This window comes from Eleutherodactylus coqui, chromosome 2, assembly GCF_035609145.1.
Source record: "Eleutherodactylus coqui strain aEleCoq1 chromosome 2, aEleCoq1.hap1, whole genome shotgun sequence".
Classification (NCBI taxonomy): domain Eukaryota; kingdom Metazoa; phylum Chordata; class Amphibia; order Anura; family Eleutherodactylidae; genus Eleutherodactylus; species Eleutherodactylus coqui.
Genome location: NC_089838.1, coordinates 160,283,391 through 160,307,515, shown reverse-complemented (window position 1 = coordinate 160,307,515; position 24,125 = coordinate 160,283,391). Strand labels below are relative to the sequence as shown.

The following is a 24,125-nucleotide window of genomic DNA, read 5'->3' as shown; positions in this document are numbered from 1 at the left end:
ATATAAGTCACTTGTTAGACTCCACATGGAATACTGCGTACAGTTCTGGACATCGGTGCTTAGGAAAGATGTTGCAGTACTTGAGGGGGTTCAAAGAAGGGCAAGTAAACTAATACATGGTGTGAAGGGACTAGAAATAACCATGTATAAATACATTAGGGGACAATACAAGGATCTCTCCCATGCTCTGTTTATACCCAGGACTGCGACGGTAACAAGAGGGCATCCATAACGTCTAGAAGAAAGCAGGTTTCATCACCAACATAGAAAAGGGTGCTTTACTGTAAGAGCAGTGAGACTGTGGTGATGGCAAAATCCATAGCGGAATTTAAGAGGGGACTAGATGTCTTTCTAGAGCGGAAGGATATTACAGAATATAGATTTTAGGGGAGCAGCGGGTTGTTGACCCGGGCCTTAGGCCTCCCTCACACAGGGCGCTTGCAAAACGCTGCCTTTTCAGCTGTGTTTTCAGCTGCCTTTTTAGCCCAGCTGAAGAGTCTGCCCATTCATTTCAATGGGAGACTCAGCTGAAAACGCCCAAGAATAGAACATGCAGCGCTTTCAAAACGCAGCGTTTTTCAAAGCAGCGTTTTCAGCCCTGTGTGAGCAGCCCCATTGAAATGAATGGGAGCCTTGTACAGCGTTTAGCACAGGGCTGAAAACGCTGCTGAAAGCGCCCTGTGTGAGGGAGGCCTTACAGACAGGTAGGAACTATTAACAGGCTGAACTAGATGGACATTGTCTTCATTCGGCCTAGCATACTATGTTACTATGTTAAGAGAAAATTGCATCATGTTCTATTTTGGGGCAATTCCGACTCACCCAAAGTGTATACTTTACAATCTCGGTACTGCAGTTTCACCCTTCTTGCGTCCCTATCTGTCACCTGCTGCCCTCCACACCTCTGCAGACCCTACTCCTTCAATTTTTGGCACAGCAATTAATTTCTTTTTGTCAGCCAGGAAACAGCCAATCCTGAAAGTCCTTCTGCGCATGCCCAGTACAAATTGTGGCATCTCTGCCCATCACTATGGCAATCCACTTTCCTGCACATACACAGTGTACATATCTACACACTGACATGCCAAAAGTCATAGGACAAGAGCTAATATTGTGTAGAACCTTCTCTAACCCAGCAAAGAAGTCCGTAGTATTTGTAAGTGCAAGATCTTGGGTGCAAATGTACCTCTCTGCAACATCCCAAAAATACTCGATTGGGCTCATGTTCGGTGACCATGCAGGCCACACCATTTGTAGAAACTCTGCAGAGTGTTCATCAAATCACAACTTGGGCCAGATAGTATGGTACATTATCTTGCAGAAAATTTCCATCATTCTGGGGGTACATGAAGTCCATGAAGGGCTGCAAAAGGTCATTAAGCAGTGAAATGCAGCAGGAACCGTTCAATCATGTTTAGGCAGACCAGTGGACCAAAGCCATGTGAGCACAACCTACACCAGTGTAGAACCACCAATAGCCTGCACAGTGCCTTGTTGATGACTGCAGTCCATGGCTTCATGGGATCTGTGCAACAAACGAACACTACATTCACTACCATAACACTTGGTACCATGACTCATTGGACCATGCCACATGTTGCCAGTCTTCTAGGATCCAGTTAGCAATCTCAAGGGAACAGGTAAGGCCATGTTTCTAGTGTGGTGGTGTTAACAGGGGCACTCTGGTGGGTCTTCTGCTCCCGTATCCACTGGAAATTAAAGAATACTGCATTGACCTGGGGAGCTCCCTGCATTGAATGTGGATGTGATATGATCCAGAGTTGCAGGTCTGTTTACATGAACAATTCTAGCCAGACAGCACCAGTCACAATCATAAAGCACTCGTGGGCAGTCACTACACTGTCAACTGTGGATAATAATGCCTTCTATGATGTTATCCCAGTACACACATGACAGTGTGGATCGAGGAATGTTCAATGCTGCACAACTTTGAAAGTGGTATATTGATCTGGCACCCACTATCATGCCTCGTTTGAACTTCGATAATTTATATCGCCTTGCCATAAGCACATTGGCCACTGTTCAACCTCACTCACAAGGCATGACACCGCTTTAAAATAAATCTACATGCTGCTATCCCATGACTTTTGGCATATGTGTCAGAGAATGTATCATGATTAAATGTATAGTAACTACATCTTCTTTCTACAATCATTTTCTATGCTTTATATGTATGTATAATATATACATCAGGAAAACGCTCTGCATAAGACAGATCACGAGTGCTATGAGACATAAAAGCTATTTTCAGACTATTAAAGATGGAATAGGAAACAAGCAGCTTAGAATGAGACTCTGCCTAGAGACTGATGACAAGCTCTTCAAGAGGAAGAAAGCAAACTGTATATGTTTATAATTTACTTCCTTGTTTGTTTGCTATTATAAAAGTCTGTTGCAATATAAAGTAAAGGGGATCTATGTGATTTAACCTGAAAATCAAATGTGGCATCTTATAGTTCTGTGAAATAATTAATTATTATTTTATCTCATTTGAAACACCCAAAATATAGCCGAAGCATAGATTTCGCTAACAATTTTGGTGCCGTAACTCAGATCCGACCAGACTTTCATTCCATACTCTAGAGAAGAATCCAGTGACTTTCTCTCCTCCAGGAAGGACAGACAGACTTACAAAATTATCTGTCCTCCCCTGAGGTTATGATTGCCCCTCTTCGCTGGTCAAGGAGGGCATCACTGTGGTACCTTGAGATTCGTGTCATAGAACCAGGGAGAGGTATTTTGGGTGTGGCTGAATAGCTGTTGTGTGAAAGAGATATGAAAGATATAAGAAACTTCTGTCTTTTATCTCCAAATGATGAACTAGTGTGATTTGTGTGTAGGTTCTGTAATATTATCATGAGAGGAACACAACCCATTGATATTTGAGAAATATTATTATACTGGCAAACAGACTACACAGTCCTTTAATGGTTGTTTATTGCCCAGGAGAAATAGTATTCCCCATAAATGATGGATATTGTTCTGACTGTTAAAATATGAGATTGGAACTTCAGATTGCACTGCTGATAACTCTAGCATTGCTGGTTGTGGTTTTGGTGATCTGGGAACTTTAAGACTTATTGCCAGTCTGAGAAAAATGGCACCCAACTGCTCATTTCCTTGAATAAGTACACTGTTAAGGGTACAGTGTGTAATACTGCCAAGAGAGTAGTATTGAGAAATGTGTCGGCACTAAATAAATAAATATATAGACTTTTACAAATTGCGACCAGACAGGACTTGAACCTGTGTCAAAGATTGTGGGATAAGGGACACGCTGAGGTCCAGCTTAGCTCCCGACCCCTCCCCGATAGCTCCACTGAGCACCATATGCAACCTATTGGGAATCACAACAGACCCGAGTATTAGGAGCGCATGGCACAGACTCGCAGACACTAAGATAGGAGACGTACAGACTCTGAACAGTCAGGGACCGAAGGAGACAGGCCAAATCTTGACCGCGGACCTTCAAATATCCTTCTTACATAAAGCACATATATCCAAAACAATTGAAGAGTTTTCCAAGAAATTTAGATCCACCAGACCCTCCACACCCTTCGAAAAATTCTTTTCTGAGGGTGCTTCCAAACACAAACAAGTAGCCAACATTCAGAGAAAATTCATTAGCCTCCCTCAGACTATAAACCTGCGTTACCTCGTGGGAAAGAGAGTTAAATATCACCATATCCATAGAGGACACAAAACTTATCCTGAAAATGGCCTTCGGCCTGTCACCGTGCGTGCTACTACAAGAATGCCACTATAAAGCCCTCGTCAGATGGTATAGAACCCCTCAGTGGCTGTTCTCACATCAGCTAGCCACACATGATAGATGTTGGTGATGCAAAGCCGAAGTCGGTTCGTATCGGCACATCTGGTGGGACTGCCCGATCATCACCCCGTTTTGGAGAGAGATTGAGAACTCCATAAAAAGCATTAAACCAAACTTCGCGCTGTCACCGGAGATACTTTTTCTGTGGAAACCCGCTCCCCACTTCCACCCTCTGAAAGACAAATTGATTGCCCTTTTCATAGACGCAGCAAAAGCACTCATTCCGGCACTATGGTTACAAAAACTACCCCCTACTGCAGCCCAATGGAAAGATAAGGTCGACCAGATTTACAATTTGGAGGAACTCACCAGCTGGAAAAGGAATACCCACGAGAAATTCATAAAGGATTGGGAGTTGTGGAAGCGCATGATCTAGATCTAGGAACTAACTCACCAAAAGAGGAGGGGATTCCCTCCCCCGGGTATCCCGGGAGGAGTCACCCCTACCCTCATTCTGTAGTGAGCGCTTTTATCCCAGTTGAGGGCTTCCCAACCTAGCTCACTGAGGAGGAGCACCCCGGACGTTGAGGGAAGACCTGAGAGAGAATGGCCCATGTGAAACTCACATCAAAAACAGGCGGGGGAGGTCGACCCCGACGTCGCACGGATGATGGGATCGGTGTCTGTGAGGAATCTTCTCTGAGAGGTAAACAATAAGGGGCCACCACCATTCCCCCCCCCCAGACCCTTGCCCCCCCCCTCTGACCCTACCCTTCTAACCCATGTTATGTCCTGAACTTGTAAAGTGTAGCCGCATTTTAGGCTAGCTTAATTTTGAGAGACTCAGGAACCCTTGCGGTTAGTTGCCTAAAATAAGTAAAGTAACGTAATTATATTTTGATATGTCTATTTGTCTTGAAGTGTACTATTCATGACCCGCAACTGACCTGGGTCCATTTAATGTTAAAGGGGTTGTCCCGCGGCAGCAAGTGGGTCTATACTTTTCTGTATGGCCATATTAATGCACTTTGTAATGTACATTGTGCATTAATTATGAGCCATACAGAAGTTATCAAAAGTTTTATACTTACCTGCTCCGTTGCTGGCGTCCTCGTCTCCATGGTGCCGACTAATTTTCGGCCTCCGATGGCCAAATTAGCCGCGCTTGCGCAGTCCGGGTCTTCTGCTTTCTTCAATGGAGCCTCTCGTGCAGGATACCGGCTCCGTGTAGCTCCGCCCTGTCACGTGCCGATTCCAGCCAATCAGGAGGCTGGAATCGGCAATGGACCGCACAGAAGAGCTGCGGTCCACGGAGGAAGAAAATCCCGGCGGCCATCTTCACCGGTAAGTATAGAAGTCACCGGAGCGCGGGGATTCAGGTAAGCGCTGTGCTGTTTTTTTTTAAAGTCCCGGCATCGGGGTTGTCTCACGCCGAACGGGGGGGGGGGGGTTGAAAAAAAAAAAAAACCGTTTTGGCGCGGGACAACCCCTTTAATGTTATTGTTATGGAAAAACCCTTGAATAAAGATTTACATATTAACAAAAAAAAGGTTGTGGGATAAGTCTATGGTTAGTTACAATGGGGGAACTTACAAAGAATTGGCAGCAAGGGCAGTGCCCAGAAGACTGCAAAAAGCAGCTGGTTGAGGGGAGGAAAAAAAGAAAAGACATAATGTGTGGTTTTCTTTGATTGGAAGAATGAGTCGTTGATAAAGGTAGTTTAAGATCAAAGGAAGGCAAGAATGCAGTGAAAGGGTGTCAGTGTGTTGAAAAGAGCTGGAATGACTTCCAGAGGATGTTTTGACAGCTGTACAAGTGAAAATCAGGCATGTATTATGTTGCTGCCAGCATCAAATGACCGATAGTGGATAAACACATTAAACCGCGGTGAGTAAGACCTTTCTTACCTGTGTGTCTTGTTTACTATCTGCCGTTTGGCTGATTCCAGTTTTTGAATATGAATGAATAAATTTTTTTGCTGTCTGTGTAGTGTGAATTTACAATTTCTAAGGATGGGGGAGCTTTCATAGAGTCTTGACTAGAAGTAATTAATAGGGATGAGCGAACGTGTCCGTTACGGACACATCCGCACCCGGACACCGGCTTTGGCGAACACTGCAGTGTTCGCGCGTAAGTGTCCGGGTGCCGCCGGGGGGCGGGGAGATGCGCGGCGGCGCGGGCGGCAGTAGCGGGGAACAGGGGGGAGCCCTCTCTCTCTCCCTCTCCCCCCCGCTCCCCGCCGCACCCCCCCGCGCTGCCACGGCGGCCCCCGAACTTTTTCGCCCGAACACTGAAGTGTTCGCAAAGTTCGGTGTTCGGGCGAAAAAGGGGCGGAGCCGACCGTGTTCGCTCATCTCTAGTAATTAATGATTTCTTATTTCCTTCTTCTTACTTCTCCTCAAAGATAAGGGAGGGTCTGTCAGCTTAAAAGAAATTTACACAATAGATCAGAAGGATTGTAGCACGTTATATACGTGATTTTAGAAAGTGAACATTATATAGGTGGCTTTATATGAAGGCTAGATATCAGATTGTGAAAAAAAGAACAAAATAGTGCAGTGAAGTGTCACAGTAAGTGTATGCTGAAGGTTACAAGGAAGTTGAATTATAAGGATATTTATGTACAGTAATTTGAAATTGTTCAAAATATGTGAATTGAAGATGTGTAAGATTGAAGTACCCATGTATCTGTTATATGTGTCTTGCACTACCTGATGAACCTGACATATTAGATCCAAGTAGTGTTGATTCAAGAATTAGATAATCACATTTGAAAGATTGGCTCTAACAGATAACCAGACTCTAAGGGGTGGAGCTAGATGATGTAAGGAAAGGGAGGGAAGAATAGCATGCAATGGGTTTGCCCGTCTTTGATACAGACGAGTCCAGTAAAATAAAAAGTGTGTGATATGCAGAACGCAAGTACATGGACCAAACAAAATATTGTGTTCTACTTATTTGAATACTATTGAAATATGATGCTAAAATGAGATAAATTTGTTCATTGTTAATGATCTTGACTAGAGATGAGCGAGCACCAAAATGCTCGGGTGCTCGTTACTCGAGACGAACTTTTCGCGATGCTCGAGGGTTCGTTTCGAGTAACGAACCCCATTGAAGTCAATGGGCGACCCGAGCATTTTTGTATTTCGCCGATGCTCGCTAAGGTTTTCATGTGTGAAAATCTGGGCAATTCAAGAAAGTGATGGGAACGACACAGCAACGGATAGGGCAGGCGAGGGGCTACATGTTGGGCTGCATCTCAAGTTCACAGGTCCCACTATTAAGCCACAATACCGGCAAGAGTGAGGCCCCCCCCTCCCAACAACTTTTACTTCTGAAAAGCCCTCATTAGCATGGCATAACTTAGCTAAGCACCACACTACCTCCAACAAAGCACAATCACTGCCTGCATGACACTCCGCTGCCACTTCTCCTGGGTTACATGCTGCCCCCCCCCCCCCCGCACGACAGTGTCCACAGCGTACACCAAATTGTCCCTGCCCAGCCTTCAGCTGCCCTCATGCCACGCCACCCTCATGTCTATTTATAAGTGTGTCTGCCAGAGGAAAAGCAGGCAAACACTGCAGAGGGTTGGCATGGCTAGGCAGCGACCCCCCCATAAAAGGGGCGGGGCGATAGTCCACAATGCTGTACAGAAGCAATGAGAAATCCAATCCTGTGCCACCTCCATCTGGAGCTGCACACGTGGGCATAGCAATGGGGAACCTATGTGCCACACACTATTCATTCTGTCAAGGTGTCTGCATGCCCCAGTCAGACCGCGGTTTTTTATAAATAGTCACAGCCAGGTCCAACTCCGCAATGGGAATTCCGTGTGCACCCACAGCATGGGTGGCTCCCTGGAACCCACTGGCGGTACATAAAAATATCCCATTGCATTGCCCATCACAGCTGAGGTAATGTCGTGGTTAATGCAGGTGGGCTTCGGCCCACACTGCATGCCCCAGTCAGACTGGGGTTCTTTACAAGTGGACAGATGTAGTAACAACTCCCTGTGGACCCACAGCATGGGTGGGTGCCAGGAAGCCACCGGCGGTACATAAATATATCCCATTGCAGTGCCCTACTCAGCAGAGCTAACGTCAGATACAATACAGGTGGGCTTCGGCCCACACTGCATGCCCCAGTGAGACTGGGGTTCTTTACAAGTGGACAGATGTAGTAACAACTCCCTGTGGACCCACAGCATGGGTGGGTGCCAGGAAGCCACCGGCGGTACATAAATATATCCCATTGCAGTGCCCTACTCAGCAGAGCTAACGTCAGATACAATACAGGTGGGCTTCGGCCCACACTGAATGCCCCAGTCAGACTGGGGTTCTTTACAAGTGGACAGATGTAGGTTCAACTCCGTGTGCACCTACAGCATGGGTGGCTCCCTGGAACCCACCGGTGGTACATAAATAAATCCCATTGCATTGCCCATCACAGCTGAGGTAATGTCGTGGTTAATGCAGGTGGGCTTCGGCCCAAACTGCATGCCCCAGTCAGACTGGGGTTCTTTACAAGTGGACAGATGTAGTAACAACTCCCTGTGGACCCACAGCATGGGTGGGTGCCAGGAAGCCACCGGCGGTACATAAATAAATCCCATTGCATTGCCCATCACAGCTGAGGTAATGTCGTGGTTAATGCAGGTGGGCTTCGGCCCATACTGCATGCCCCAGTCAGACTGGGGTTCTTTACAAGTGGACAGATGTAGTAACAACTCCCTGTGGACCCACAGCATGGGTGGGTGCCAGGAAGCCACCGGCGGTACATAAATAAGTCCAATTGCATTGCCCATCACAGCTGAGGTAATGTCGTGGTTAATGCAGGTGGGCTTCGGCCCACACTGCATGCCCCAGTCAGACTGGGGTTCTTTACAAGTGGACAGATGCAGTTACAACTCCGTGTGGACCCACAGCATGGGTGGCTCCCTGGAACCCACGGCGGTACATAAATATATCCCATTGCAGTGCCCTACTCAGCAGAGCTAACGTCAGATACAATACAGGTGGGCTTTGGCCCACACTGCATGCCCCAGTCAGACTGGTAATATGTACCTTAACAGTAACCTCGTTGGTGGTAATGTGGTGGTGACTGCGGACCTGGTAGCGCGGTTTTATGTAGTTGGTTTTCGGAATGTGGCCAGGATTAAGTGGGCCGTGGCGGGGGGATGGTGGTGGTGCTCTCTTGTTGTGTCGTTAAAGGTGAAATTCTTGGACTGCCACCAGACGAACCAATGCAAAGGTATTTGCCAAGAATGTTTTCATTGTTGGAGGAGGAGGGGGATGTTTTGGAGGCACTATGTGTCCTCTTCACGTGTTCGTGGTTATATGCACCTTAACAGTAACAGCGTTGGTGGGAAATGGCCTCGCCACCATCATGTCTTTGTGAAGCCTCTGTTTCCACACCCCAGTGACATACCATTAGCAGCGGTATAGGCAGAGCCCAGAATTATTAACATTTCAGCGGTAGCATTAGGGGCAGGCCCCACTAACATATCACTAGCAGCAATATAGGGGGAGCGCAGTCTTAGTTCCATTTCAGTAATAGTAGCACTCAGGCAAGACAGGCCCCAGTAACATTTCCATTGCAGCAGTTTAGGGAGATAACAGTCTCTTTCATATTTCAGTAGCTGCAGTATAGACAAGGCCCCAGTTACATTTATGTAGCTAAAGTGTAGGCCAACCCCACACACCTTTCTGTACCATGAGTGCAGGCGAAGAACATAGAAATTACTATGATTACACTGTAGGTGAGGGCCCAAAAAAATTGGTGTACCAACAGTACTAATGTACCTCAGAAAAAATTGGCCATGCCCAACCAAGATGGCAGGTGAAACCCATTAATCGCTTTGGTTATTGTGGCTTAAGTGGTAACTAGGCCTGGAGGCAGCCCAGTTTAACGAAAAATTGGTTCAAGTTAAAGTTTCAACGCTTTTAAGAGCATTGAAACGTATAAAAATTGTTTAGAAAAATTATATGAGTGAGCCTTGTGGCCCTAAGAAAAATTGCCCGTTCGGCGTGATTACGTGAGGTTTCAGGAGGAGGAGCAGGAGGAGGAGGAGGAATATTATACACAGATTGATGAAGCAGAAATGTCCCCGTTTTGGATGGTGATAGAGAACGATGCTTCCATCCGTGGGTGCAGCCTACGTATTGCTTAGGTATCGCTGCTGTCCGCTGGTGAAGAAGAGAAGTCTGGGGAAATCCAGGCTTTGTTCATCTTGATGAGTGTAAGCCTGTCGGCACTGTCGGTTGACAGGCGTGTACGCTTATCTGTGATGATTCCCCCAGCCACACTAAACACCCTCTCTGACAAGACGCTAGCCGCAGGACAAGCAAGCACCTCCAGGGCATACAGCGCGAGTTCAGGCCACGTGTCCAGGTTCGACACCCAGTAGTTGTAGGTGGCAGAGGCGTCACGGAGGACGGTCGTGCGATCGGCTACGTATTCCCTCACTATCCTTTTACAGTGCTCCCACCGACTCAGCCTTGACTGGGGAGCGGGGACACAGTCTTGGTGGGGAGCCATAAAGCTGTCCAGGGCCTTAAAGAGTGTTGCACTGCCTGTGCTGTACATGCTGCTCGATCTCCGCACCTCCCCTGCTACCTGGCCCTCGGAACTGCGCCTTCTGCCACTAGCGCTGTCGGATGGGAATTTTACCATCAGCTTGTCTGCCAGGGTCCTGTGGTATAGCAACACTCTCGAACCCCTTTCCTCTTCGGGAATGAGAGTGGAAAGGTTCTCCTTATACCGTGGGTCGAGCAGTGTGTACACCCAGTAATCCGTAGTGGCCAGAATGCGTGCAACGCGAGGGTCACGAGAAAGGCATCCTAACATGAAGTCAGCCATGTGTGCCAGGGTACCTGTACGCAACACTTCCAGGATCCTCCTCCTCCTCCTCCTCAGGCCATACACGCTGAAAGGATGACAGGCAAGCAGCATGGGTACCGTCAGCAGTGGGCCAAGCTGTCTCTTCCCCCTCCTCCTCATCCTCCTCATGCTCCTCCTCCTCCTCAACGCGCTGAGATATAGACAGGAGGGTGCTCTGACTATCCAGCGACATACTGTCTTCCCCCGCCTCCATTTCCGAGCGCAAAGCATCTGCCTTTATGCTTTGCAGGGAACTTCTCAAGAGGCATAGCAGAGGAATGGTGACGCTAATGATTGCAGCATCGCCGCTCACCACCTGGGTAGACTCCTCAAACTTTCCAAGGACCTGGCAGATGTCTGCCAACCAGGCCCACTCTTCTGAAAAGAATTGAGGAGGCTGACTCCCACTGCGCCGCCCATGTTGGAGTTGGTATTCCACTATAGCTCTACGCTTCTCATAGAGCCTGGCCAACATGTGGAGCGTAGAGTTCCACCGTGTGGGCACGTCGCACAGCAGTCGGTGCACTGGCAGATTAAAGCGATGTTGTAGGGTGCGCAGGGTGGCAGCGTCCGTGTGGGACTTGCGGAAATGTGCGCAGAGCCGGCGCACCTTTACGAGCAGGTCTGACAAGCGTGGGTAGCTTTTCAGAAAGCGCTGAACCACCAAATTAAAGACGTGGGCCAGGCATGGCACGTGCGTGAGGCTGCCGAGCTGCAGAGCCGCCACCAGGTTATGCCCGTTGTCACACACGACCATGCCCGGTTGGAGGCTCAGCGGCGCAAGCCACCGGTCGGTCTGCTCTGTTAGACCCCGCAGCAGTTCGTGGGCCGTGTGCCTCTTATCTCCTAAGCTGAGTAGTTTCAGCACGGCCTGCTGACGCTTGCCCACCGCTGTGCTGCCACGCCGCGCGACAGCGACTGCTGGCGACGTCCTGCTGCTGCTGACACATCTAGATTGCGAGACAGAGGTTGCGGAGGAGGAGGAGGAGGGTGATTTAGTGGAGAAAGCATACACCGCCGAAGATACCACCACCGAGCTGGGGCCCGCAATTCTGGGGGTGGGTAGGACGTGAGCGGTCCCAGGCTCTGACTCTGTCCCAGCCTCCACTAAATTCACCCAATGTGCCGTCAGGGAGATGTAGTGGCCCTGCCCGCCTGTGCTTGTCCACGTGTCCGTTGTTAAGTGGACCTTGGCAGTAACCGCGTTGGTGAGGGCGCGTACAATGTTGCGGGAGACGTGGTCGTGCAGGGCTGGGATGGCACATCGGGAAAAGTAGTGGCGACTGGGAACCGAGTAGCGCGGGGCCGCCGCCGCTATCATACTTTTGAAGGACTCCGTTTCCACAACCCTATACGGCAGCATCTCAAGGCTGATAAATTTGGCTATGTGGACGGTTAACGCTTGAGCGTGCGGGTGCGTGGCGGCGTACTTGCGCTTGCGCTCAAACACTTGCGCTAGCGACGGCTGGAAGGTGCGGTGCGAGACATTGGTGGATAGGGCCGAGGACAGCGGAGGTGAGGATGTGGGTGCAGGCCAGGAGACGGTAGTGCCTGTGTCCTGAAAGGGGGGTTGGATCTCAGTGGCAGGTTGGGGCACAGGGGGAGAGGCAGCGGTGCAAACCGGAGGCGGTGAACGGCCTTCGTCCCACCTTGTGGGGTGCTTGGCCATCATATGTCTGCGCATGCTGGTGGTGGTGAGGCTGTTGGTGGTGGCTCCCCAGCTGATCTTGGCGCGACAAAGGTTGCACACCACTGTTCGTCGGTCGTCAGGCGTCTCTGTGAAAAACTGCCAGACCTTAGAGCACCTTGGCCTCTGCAGGGTGGCATGGCGCGAGGGTGCGCTTTGGGAAACAGTTGGTGGATTATTCGGTCTGGCCCTGCCTCTACCCCTGGACACCGCACTGCCTCTTGCAACCTGCCCTGCTGCTGCCCTTGCCTCCCCCTCTGAAGACCTGTCCTGAGTAGGCGTTGCAAACCAGGTGGGGTCAGTCACCTCATCGTCCTGCTGCTCTTCCTCAGAATCCTCTGTGCGCTCCTCCCTCGGACTTACTGCCCTTACTACTACCTCACCGATAGACAACTGTGTCTCATCGTCATCGTCCTCCTCACCCACTGAAATGTCTTGAGACAGTTGCCGGAAGTCCCCAGCCTCATCCCCCGGACCCCGGGAACTTTCCAATGGTTGGGCATCAGTGACGATAAACTCCTCTGGTGGGAGAGGAACCACTGCTGCCCAATCTGAGCAGGGGCCCGAGAACAGTTCCTGGGAGTCTTCCCGCTCCTGAGCATGTGTCATTGTAGTGGAGTGAGGAGGCTGGGAGGAAAGAGGAGCAGCAGCCAGAGGATTCGGATTTGCAGCAGTGGACGGCGCAGAACTGTGGGTGGATGATAGCTTAGCTCGAAGCACTTTCTGCCATCCACGACAGGACCTGCTCACACTGCTCATTTTCTTATAAAGGTCTCCCGCGTGGACCCATTAATTGTGCGATGAATGTGGGGACGCCAGAAACGTGCCTCTCTCCTAATCGCGCAGCAGTCGGCTGCGATACACCTGGATCAGGAGTTCGGCCTGTGCCCACACCCTCACTTGGGCCTACGCGTCTTCGGCCGCGTCCACGTCCTCTAGGCCTACCCCTACCCCTCAGCATGCTGTATTACCAGTGATTTGATTTCCCAGCCAGGAAATAAATTGGCGCAAGCCTGTTGTTACACTTAGCTGGCTGCGTATGATTTTTTTTACGTTCTCCACCCAGCACACACGTACCCAGAACGCTGAGGACTGTCAGAGGCAGGCCAAATAGAATTTTTGCCCTTTTTTTTTAAAGGAAAGGCCCACTGACTATATTCAATCAATTAATAAATGTGTTGTGTGGCCCTGCTGTGTGTCACAGAACTGCAGTGTTGCACTGTTATTAACTGCAGCAGAGCGGTGATTTCCCAGCCAGGAAATAAATTGGCGCAAGCCTGCAGGCGAAATAAAATTTTTGCCCTTTTTTTTTAAAGGAAAGGCCCACTGACTATATTCAATCAATTAATAAATGTGTTGTGTGACCCTGCTGTGTGTCACAGAACTGCAGTCTTGCACTGTTATAACTGCAGCAGAGCGGTGATTTCCCAGCCAGGAAATAAATTGGCGCAAGCCTGCAGGCCAAATAGAATTTTTGCCCTTTTTTTTTTAAGGAAAGGCCCACTGACTATATTCAATCAATTAATAAATGTGTTGTGTGGCCCTGCAGTGTGTCACAGAACTGCAGTGTTGCACTGTTATTAACTGCAGCAGAGGGGTGATTTCCCAGCCAGGAAATAAATTGGCGCAAGCCTGCTGTAACACTTAGCTGGCTGCGTATTTATTTTGAGAACTACAACCCGCAGCAGACACGGACCCAGAACACTCAGCAGAGTGACAGGCAGGCCAAATAGATTTTTTCCAAATATTTTTTTCTAAAGGACCACTGCGTATATTCAATCTATAATATGTCTTCTGGCCCTGCCTACACAATTCTGTCCCTGATGTGTGTGTCACAGAACTGCAGTGTTGCACTGTTATTAACTGCAGCAGAGCGGTGATTTCCCAGCCAGGAAATAAATTGGCGCAAGCCTGCTGTTAAACTTAGCTGGCTGCGTATGATTTTTTTTTACGTTCTCCACCCAGCACACACGTACCCAGAACGCTGAGGACTGTCAGAGGCAGGCCAAATAGAATTGTTGCCCTTTTTTTTTTAAAGGAAAGGCCCACTGACTATATTCAATCAATTAATAAATGTGTTGTGTGGCCCTGCTGTGTGTCACAGAACTGCAGTGTTGCACTGTTATTAACTGCAGCAGAGCGGTGATTTCCCAGCCAGGAAATAAATTGGCGCAAGCCTGCAGGCCAAATAGAATTTTTGCCCTTTTTTTTTTAAAGGAAAGGCCCACTGACTATATTCAATCAATAAAATATGTCTTCTGGCCCTGCCTACACAATTCTGTCCCTGGAGTATTACTGCAGGGCGCAATGCTCTGCACGACCGATTTGGAAAAGAAAAAAAAATGTGCAACACTGCTAACAGCAGCCTCCACAGTACTGCACACGGTTAGCTGTGGCCCTAAGAAGGACCGTTGGGGTTCTTGAAGCCTACACTAACTCCTAACACTCTCCCTGCCTAACCACCACTTCTGTCCCTGTAGTATTACTGCAGGGCGCAATGCTCTGCACGGCCGATTTGGAAAAAAAAAAAAAAGTGCACCACTGCAAAAGGCAGCCTCCACAGTACTGCACACGGTTAGATGTGGCCCTAAGAAGGACCGTTGGGGTTCTTGAAGCCTAATATAACTCCTAACACTCTCCCTACAGCAGCTCCAACACGATACCACTGTCCCTGATCTCTGTCACAACGCATCTGAGGCGAGCCGCGGGAGGGGCCGACTTTTATACTCGGGTGACACCTGATCTCCCCAGCCACTCACAACAGGGGGGTGGTATAGGGCTGGAACATCACGGGGGGGAGTTGTAATGCCTTCCCTGTCTTTCAATTGGCCAGAAAAGCGCGCTAACGTCTCAGAGAGGAAAGTGAAAGTAACCCGAACATCGCGTGGTGCTCGTTACGAGTAACGAGCATCCCGAACACCCTAATATTCGCTCGAGCATCAAGCTCGGACAAGTACGTTCGCTCATCTCTAATCTTGACGTTTTTACCCTTTTATTTCTTTCCTTTCTATTTTTCCCGTTCCCCCTACCCCCGTCTTCCAAGCACCACCTAGCCTATCACAACACCTTCCTTTCCCCCTTCACCTTTACCTCCCCCTCTGTTCTATTAAAATTGACGATCTAATTAATTAATCTTAATTCATGATACTCTGTTCTCCAGTATTGAACTTTTCCCCCTGCGTGGGGTCTGTGAGGCAGAGTGTTGCCAACTTTAAATTCAATTTCAATAAAACTCTTTGAAACATAAAATGAAATAAATTATGTACTAGACAAACCTGATGTGTGGATTGCAAATAGAATCAAATTAAGAACAAAAATGTACTTAAAGGGTATCACATTTCCAATGTGGGTAGATCTATGGTGTCAGAGACCTGCCCAGTGAACTTATTAGGGCAGATATATTTACAGTGATACAAGCAGTAATTAAATATACCCCAAACAGTATTATGGGTATTAGGCCTTTAATGAACCACCAGTAAACCACCATTTATGCAATTCTTATGGTAATAGATTATAAATTCTTTCCCCTATCTGCAACAAGTTTTTGCGCAGGTACCAGAGGTGGGCCCCTTACTGTCATGGTCCATCATTCAGGCATAAATTAGAAAACTTTCAGCTGCCAGACTCACTAGCATCCCCACAAGACAATCTAAATAGTTCTAAATACAGCTTCATTCCTTCTGCTGAATTTGGAAAGGGGGGGAAGGAGGAAGATTGGAGAAGGGCAAATGTTGTCCCTATTTTTAAAAAAGGGTAGAATCTGGGCCCATGAAACTACAGGCATGTGAGCCTGACTTCTATACCGGGAAAGACACAAAGCTAGGAGCAATGGCTAACACTGGAGAAGAGAGACAGAGAATTCAAAAAGATCTGGACAAACTTGAACAGTGGGCGGCGACTAACAGAATGGTATATAACAAGGAGAAATGCAAGGTCCTACATTTGGTCAATAATAATGGAAAAAGCACATAACAAATGGGAGGAATTGAGCTAAGCAGCAGCACATGTGAAAAAGGTGGGTATAATAATAGATCACAGACTGAACATGAGTCAACAGTGTGATGCAGCAGCAAAAAAAGGCAAACACAATTCTGGGATCTATTATGAGAAGCATAGAGTCTAGATCACGTGAGGTAATTATCTCCTCTTCTCTGCCTTAGTCAGACCTCATCTGGAATATTGTGTCCAGTTCTGGGCATCCCAATTTGAAAAAAACATAGACAAACTGGAACAAGTTCAGATAAAAGTTACCAGGATGGTGAGTGATCTGCAAACCATGCCCTATGAGGAACTGGAAAAAGATCTGGGAATGTTTAGCTTGCGAAAAAGAAGGCAGAGAAGAGATTTAATAGCTGTCTACAAATATCTGAAGGGCTGTCACGGTGCAGAGGGATTAGCCCTATTCTGATTTGCACAAGGAAAACTAGAAGCAATTGGATGAAACTGAAAGGGAGAAGATACAGATTAGATATTAGAAAAACTTTCTGACAGTGAGGGTGATCAATGAGTGGAACAGGTTGCCACGGGATGTGGTGAGTTCTCCTTCAATGGAAGTGTTCAAACAGAGGCTGGAAGACATCTCTCTGGGATGATTTATTGGATCCTGCACTGTGCAGGGGGGTTGGATCCAGTGACCCTGGAGGTCCCTTCCAACTCTACCATTCTATGATTCTATTACAGAAAAGCTGATATCCAATGAATTGGAGAAGCAACAACTTCCTGACATGGTACTATGTACAATGAAGTATAAGAAAGTGAGACATGTTTAAACATGTAAAACAGTACTGTTATTTCTTGTATATCACTGGCCACATCATTGCAAAATCTGTTGTATATTAGAAAGTGAAATCTTAGCTTTAAAGGTGCTCATCAGCCCAAAAAATAGTAGTCAATGCACTCTGAAATATACACAAAGTGTGGATTTGATTCCTAAGTGTAGATCTCAGGCAATAACATTGGAAATCATGATTCGCTGAGGGATAAATTCACTATATAGAGTACAGTACAAAGTGTGAGTATATGCTGTGTTGATTTCATAAGCTTTATTTGCTAGTCCCAGAGAACACCTTAAATACACCTGTAACAGGATTAGTTGGTCATTCATCTATAGCTAACAGTTTGCTTATTTCCTTTTGTAAGATAAATGTTTTAAGTCAACAGATAAAACTTTTCTCACCTTTTCCAGTCCTCATTAGAACATGACTAAACAGAGGCCTTTACTTGTGACAAGAGCAGAAGCCTGCAGAACACGGGTCATACATGTTTCTAAAATTAAAAATGAAGTGCTGCGTTATATATAGCTATGACCTAGAGAAGCAGCAAATCAAGTACATGAACTCTCAGAGAAAAGAACGACATACGAATTACAGCAAACTTTTTGGAACATGTGAGGGTCGGTAAAGAGACAAAGTAAAACATTGTTTCCACTTTCAGATTAACCCCTATGCCTTTTAATGGCCACCAATAATGTACCTCATATGATGAATACACCTTTTGACAGCAGGGCATCAGAATACCAACATAGTGGTAGAAGAGGGGGTTCAGCTGTCTGATAACAGTGGGCTCCAGCTAAAAAAGCTGGCAGTAGAGAAACCTCCAATCACAGTCGCTTAACCCTCTACATGCCACGGTCAATGCGATAGAGCCCCTTCCCGTTGTCAGTCTTTCATATGGCACAATCTGTCACTCATCCACCCCTCATGATGTGATTGCATGTTGGTTCTGATTGGTTGCTATAGCACCTGGGGGCTTGAAAATGGCCTCTGGGTCTGCAACATGCAGTGGCCTATGAGGCTCCGCCAGAAGCTAAATGCAATGAATTTCAAGCCCCTTTCTGAGGCCAAAAAAATAAAAAAAATAGTAAAAAAAGGGGTTAAAAAAACATTAAAAAGTTAAAATAAAGTTAAAACTTTACCTTTCTTCCCTTTGTAAAAAAAAGAATATATCACAAATTTAGTATTACTGTATTCTTAATGACCCACATATAAGAGTTAGTACATTATTTAACATGCACAGTAATAGCTGTGAAAAAAATATATTAAAAAAATGGTGAACGTAGCTAATTTTACAAAAAAGGGAATAAAAAGTGATCAAAAAATCATATTGATCACCAAATAGTACAATTCAAAAGTACAATGGATAATGGCGATCACGTAAAAGTTAAAAAAAAAGTTGAAGCTTCATGTTCCCTCACCAATGTGTTCAGTGAGAGGAGATGAAACTTCTTACTGGAGGCCTCCGCATTCGAACCCTAATGCAATACTCCTCCACGGACCTTCCCCGGCTTCTGCACATGCGCCCGCTGGCAAAATGCCGAACACATATGCAAGAGTTGGGGAGCCCAGGAAATTTAAAATCTCCTTGCTCCCGGCTATGAAAGGTCATTGAGAGCCTGGAGCAGTGACCCGTGGCCTCGTTTAACAGTCCCCGGTCACATGATAAAAAGGTAGCGGTCTACCTTAGACCAGTCTCAAATGACTAGATAAAAAATTGTGGATTCTGCATGCATTTGATCCGTGGTAATCAAATGCACTGGATTGCACAATTCCGCTGACATTAGTGGGTCGGGAATTACGTAATCCACTCGCAGAAAACAGAACGCAGCATTTTCTATGTTACCGCGGATATCCGATATATAGAGCCCATTGTACTCTATAGTCGTGGATATATCTGCAGCCCATACGCAACTACATTGTGTATGGGCTGCGGCTAAGCGACGGTGCAGGTAATATAAACCAAAAAAGGTGTACTGCACATGACCTCCTGTGTGAGAACACAGTTATGCGCAGTATGTTACACGGCTGTACGCAAGGCTATGGCCAAGCTCACAGCTAGGATTCGTTGCGGAGCTTCACAAGTGGATTCCACATTCGGCCGTGTGAGCCCAGCATTATTCAGACCGCTACCTGTAATATGTCATTTACAAGAAGCCCCGGGAATCCTCACCTTCCTGCAGTTCAAGGAGCAGCTTGTTGAGCGCCTTCTGTTTGAGACCGTTGCACCTCAGCAAGCTTACAAAGCCTCACAAATTGCCACTTTTTACACCCCATACCTGTTGCTGAGGTCAAGAAATGCCTCCCAAAAAAGCATGAGAGGAGGAGGAATACCCGTTGTACAAATTGGACAGTATGTTTGCACATATTTGAGATATTACAATTGAAAAGGAGAAAAAATTTTTCCAAAATTTTCCCAATTTTGGTACTTTTAAAAAGTATTCACAAATTCTATTGGTCTAGTTTTACCACCTAAATGAAGTACAATATGTGGCAAAAAAAACACTGTCAGAATCACTTGAATATGCAAAACCTTTACGGAGTTATTCTATGTTAAAGTCACACATGTCAGATTTCCAAAATTTGGCCTGATCATTAAGGCGCAAACAGGCTTGGTCACTAAGGGGTAAAGTAATAAAGGATTATTTAAAATAAAAAGTGATTTCAAGAGTACAGACCCTCACAGCTCCTAGACACGTGGGTGGGAGATTAAAAGCACTGCACTATTTTTAGGAGTAGATTACAATTAATCCAAGTAACCCCTGCAAGCTTCTTCAAATGAGGGCAAAAATAAACGCATTAATAACCAGATATTCACTGAAAACATTTCCTATTCAATTATATACATTTAGTCACTGCTCATTGAAATGTTTAGTAAATAATTGTGTATAAATAACTAAGATGTAAATGTTTTACTGTCCAGCCCTTCAGCCATGACTCTGGGCACAGCTGCCAAACTCGGCATTCAGCTGGACACTGTGATATCAAAGCCACCCCCCTGCTCCTGTCTATATTTCTAGGTTAAATGACAACTTCACATTATGTAATAATGTGAAAAATCATGGGACACGTTTTCTACAGCACCTGAAAAGACCCTGTAAGACCATATTTACTCTGCTTGAATGCTTTACGTTTAGTGGGATCAATTGAAACAGTCCTGCTGCACATTTGGACAGACGTATGCAACTATATGGCTATCTGTAAATATCCTATTCGGCATTACCAGGAGCGCTGCAACTCGTCTTCATACTACAATTTTCCCACCAGTCAACTACTGCGTTAGCCTAGTGAGCACTTGATAGTTTCACAGAAATTTTTCATGGATTGCCATAAAAACTAAAATAAAAAGTGGTATATAGTCTTCCTTTTTAATCAATTAAAGAGATTGCACCAGGATTATAAGTTACCCCCACAGGGGGGATAAATTGCTGATCGGTGCGGGTCTCACCGTTGAGACCACTGCCGATCATGAGAACGGGGGTCCTGAGTTCCCCACTGCCTGTCACTGCGGGGTCGCTTCTCCCCCAGCAGTGACATCAGAACAAATGGCGAGCTGGCTGAGCATGCGCAGTCGGCACAACATTAATTTCAATGAGGCTGATAGAAATACCTGAGTGCTTGTCGCTTGCTATCTCTAGCAGTCCCATTGAAAGTGAAGTGAGTGGCAGCACACTTGTACAACCGTCGGTCCAAACTGAGGAGAACAGGGGACACGGTGAGACGCCAACCCATCAGCAAGTTACCCCATATCCTGTAGATAGGGCTTGCCTTTTGTAGAATGACTTGTAGATTTAAATTCCATAAGGATTGTACATGATGTTTTGAATAAACGTCATGATTTTTTTTTAGAGAGGAATAGAAAAAAACAGCAATTTCTCTATTTTTTTTGGGGGGGTGGGTTTTTTTTTTACGGCATTCACTGTGCAGTATAAAGTAATATGTTAACTTTCTCCTAATTAGGATAATAGCAATACCAAATGTATATGGGGGTTTATTTAGACAGAGTTTGCACACGTCAATCTAAGTAAACCGTGCACCCATGCATGAGCAACAACTAGAGGTGCAAGCTTCTTAATACATTTGTCTCATCTGGAGGCAGTCTTGTGTGCGAGATAACAACCTACACCAGCCCAAGCTAAAGTAGCTTTTTGCTATAATCTATTCCAGTTAATGGCGTAGATTATTATAAGCGTGATGCGCTATATATGGCCATGCTCACTAAAAACCAGGCCCACCCACTTTTTGAAAAAGTGATAGGTGCTGCTTAATTGAACAAAAAGTGGCAGTTTTGTACCACCCTCTAGAATTGTGCTTTTTTTAAATCCCAGAATTCTGACATCCAGGTCATAATAGGCACCATGACACTTAATTTTTTTACAAAACAATTCTTTTTTTGTTCTTGCTTCTTAAAATCCATAACATTTTTTTTTTGTTTCAACAGAGCAGGTGTCAGCAATATAGGATAGCTCACACTCTGCTACAATGAGCGGCTTTGGAGAAGACACTGATCCTGATCACTTAACTTCTACATACAATGGTAGAGTTGGAAGGGACCTCCAGAATCATCTGGTCCAGTGTAGGATTCACTATGTCATCCCAGACAGATATTTGTTCAGCCTTTGTTTGAACACTTTCATTGAAGGAGAACTCACCGCCTCCCGTGGTAACCCGTTCCACTCATTGATCACCCTCACTGTCAGAAAGTTTTTTCTAATATCTAATCTGTGTCCTCCCTTTCAGTTTCATCCCATTGCTTCTAGTCCTTCCTTGTGCAAATGAGAATAGGGCTGATCCCTCTGCAACTGTGACAGCCCCTCAGATATTTGTAGACAGTTATTAAGTCTCCTCTCAGCCTTCTTTCTTGCAAGCTAAACATTCCCAGATCCTTTAACCTCTCATCATAGGACATGATTTGCAGACCACCACTATCTTGGTAACTCTTCTTTGAACTTGCTCCAATTTGTCTATGTCTTTTTTAAAGTGGGGTACCCAGAACTGGTCACAGTATTCCAGATGTGGTCTGACAAAGGAAGAGTCAAGGGGGATAATTACCTCCCGTGATCTAGAATCTATCCTTGACAAAGTACGCTGCATCGGACGAAACGTTGCAAGCTCTGTAACGGATGGAGTCTTAACAAATAAAGATGAAATTTGGATTTTAATTCAACTGATGACTTTCTGAAAGATCCCAATGTGGTGCTGCTTACATACTTCATTTCATTTACTTTTACCTGAGAGAGATTCCCAACAAATGTCTGGATAGTTAAAATCTCCCATAATCACTATGCCATGCTTTTTTGAGTGCTTGGCCATCTGATATAGAAAGAGTTTATCAATATCTTCTGTTCTTAGACTTTCCTTCAGAAGTTTTTGTCTTTGTACTTTCTTTCCACTTCTAATAACGAGGTTCTCAAATGTATTAATTAGCTGTATAATTTTACCCGGCCTTTCGCTTCCCTTCCCATATTCTAGTTTAAAGCTCTCCTAATAAGTGAAGCAGTCCATCCTTTAGGTAATTCACTCCATGGTCTAGAAATCCAAATCTTTGCTAACTGCACGATCGACATAGCCAGTTGTTCACCTCTAGAATCCTGTTCCATTTTCTTATTCCATGGCCACCTGTGCTTCTAGGTCCTTCACATTCTTTCCAAGGTCTTCAAAGTCTCTGTAGATAGTTGCAAAGTCCTTTTTTGCAGTGTCATTTGTCCCTACATGTATTAGTAGGGATGAATGGTGTTCTGTAGGACTGAAGAGTTTTTACAGCCTATCAGACACATATTTGATTTGTCCACCTGGAAGACAGCACACCTCTCGTGAAGTGTCAGGTCTGCAGACAGCGCCCTCTGTTCCTCTCAATAGGGAATCACCCACGACCACCACTTTCCTTTTCTTCTTCACAACAGCACTTTTTCTTCATTCAAGAGGACTCTGTGGGTAGAGTCATTTCTTGCTGTACCTCTTTCTCCTCTGCTTCGTTCTTTGTGGGTAGAGTCATTTTTTGCGTACCTCTTTCTCCTCTGCTCTGTTCTTTGTGGGTAGAGTCATTTCTTGCTATACCTCTTCTCTGTTCCTTGTAGGTAGAGTCATTTCTTGCTGTACCTCTTTCTCCTCTGCTCTATTCTTTGTGGGTAGTCGTTTCTTGCTGTACCTCTTCCTCCTTTGCTCTGTTCTTTGTGGGTAGAGTAATTTCTTGCTGTACCTCTTTCTCCTCTGCTCTATTCTTTGTGGGTAGAGTCATTTCTTGCTGTACCTCTTTCTCCTTTGCTCTGTTCTTTGTGGGTAGGGTCATTTCTTGCTGTACCTTTTTCTCCTTCTGCTCAGTAACCAGTACCAGGCCCCCTGCGTGAGAACCTGGTACTGATTCTTGAGCAGTAAGGGTACTGGCTGACTCCTGATTCTCCTGCTTCTTTGGGTCACAGGCTTCCATTACTCTGCTTCTGCAGGTACACTGGACATTTCATTTCCTTCAACATTTTGAAGACTTTCTTTTGCTCTGTCAAGGAAATCCTCACCTTCCTTAACAAGTTTCAATGTAGCTATTCTCTCCGGAAGACTTTGCACCTTTTCCTCCAGTAGAGACACAAGCTTGCATTTCTGGCAGGTGAAGTTTGGCTTTTCCTCTGGTAGGTCTGTAAACAAATAGCATATTTTGCAGCTCACCATATGGCGCCTCTCCTTTTCTATGTTGTCAGTTGATGTCCACTTACAAACTTCTAAAAGTCAAGAATTGTAGTGAAGATATAAAACCTATAAGATACTACTAAGTGTACAACTTCGGCTAATCCCAGCAATCTTCCCGCCTACAGTGACTCTTCGTTCTTCCCAGAATGCACAGGTAATATGCAAATGATCTTCCTGCAGCTCCAATATCTGGTCTGATGTGGTCAATAGAAACAACAGCATGTAGGGCAGGGGTGTTAAACTAATTTTGACTGAGAGCCACATCAGGCTTAGCCCTTATTCACATTAGTGTTTCTACGCGGTTATT

At 46.0% G+C, this 24,125-nt stretch overlaps 1 protein-coding gene across 1 annotated transcript in view; it reads right to left on the bottom strand.

Moving 5' to 3' along the window:
* The window catches only part of ASB15 (ankyrin repeat and SOCS box containing 15), an 81,097-nt gene extending 63,517 nt beyond the window's left edge, over nucleotides 1-17,580 (bottom strand). Inside the window, exon 1 of the mRNA XM_066589890.1 lies at nucleotides 17,542-17,580. Within this exon, the coding sequence (XP_066445987.1) occupies nucleotides 17,542-17,557 (16 nt within the window). The 5' untranslated portion in view covers nucleotides 17,558-17,580. The remainder of the gene's footprint in view (nucleotides 1-17,541) is intronic.
* Nucleotides 17,581-24,125: the final 6,545 nt, after the last annotated feature.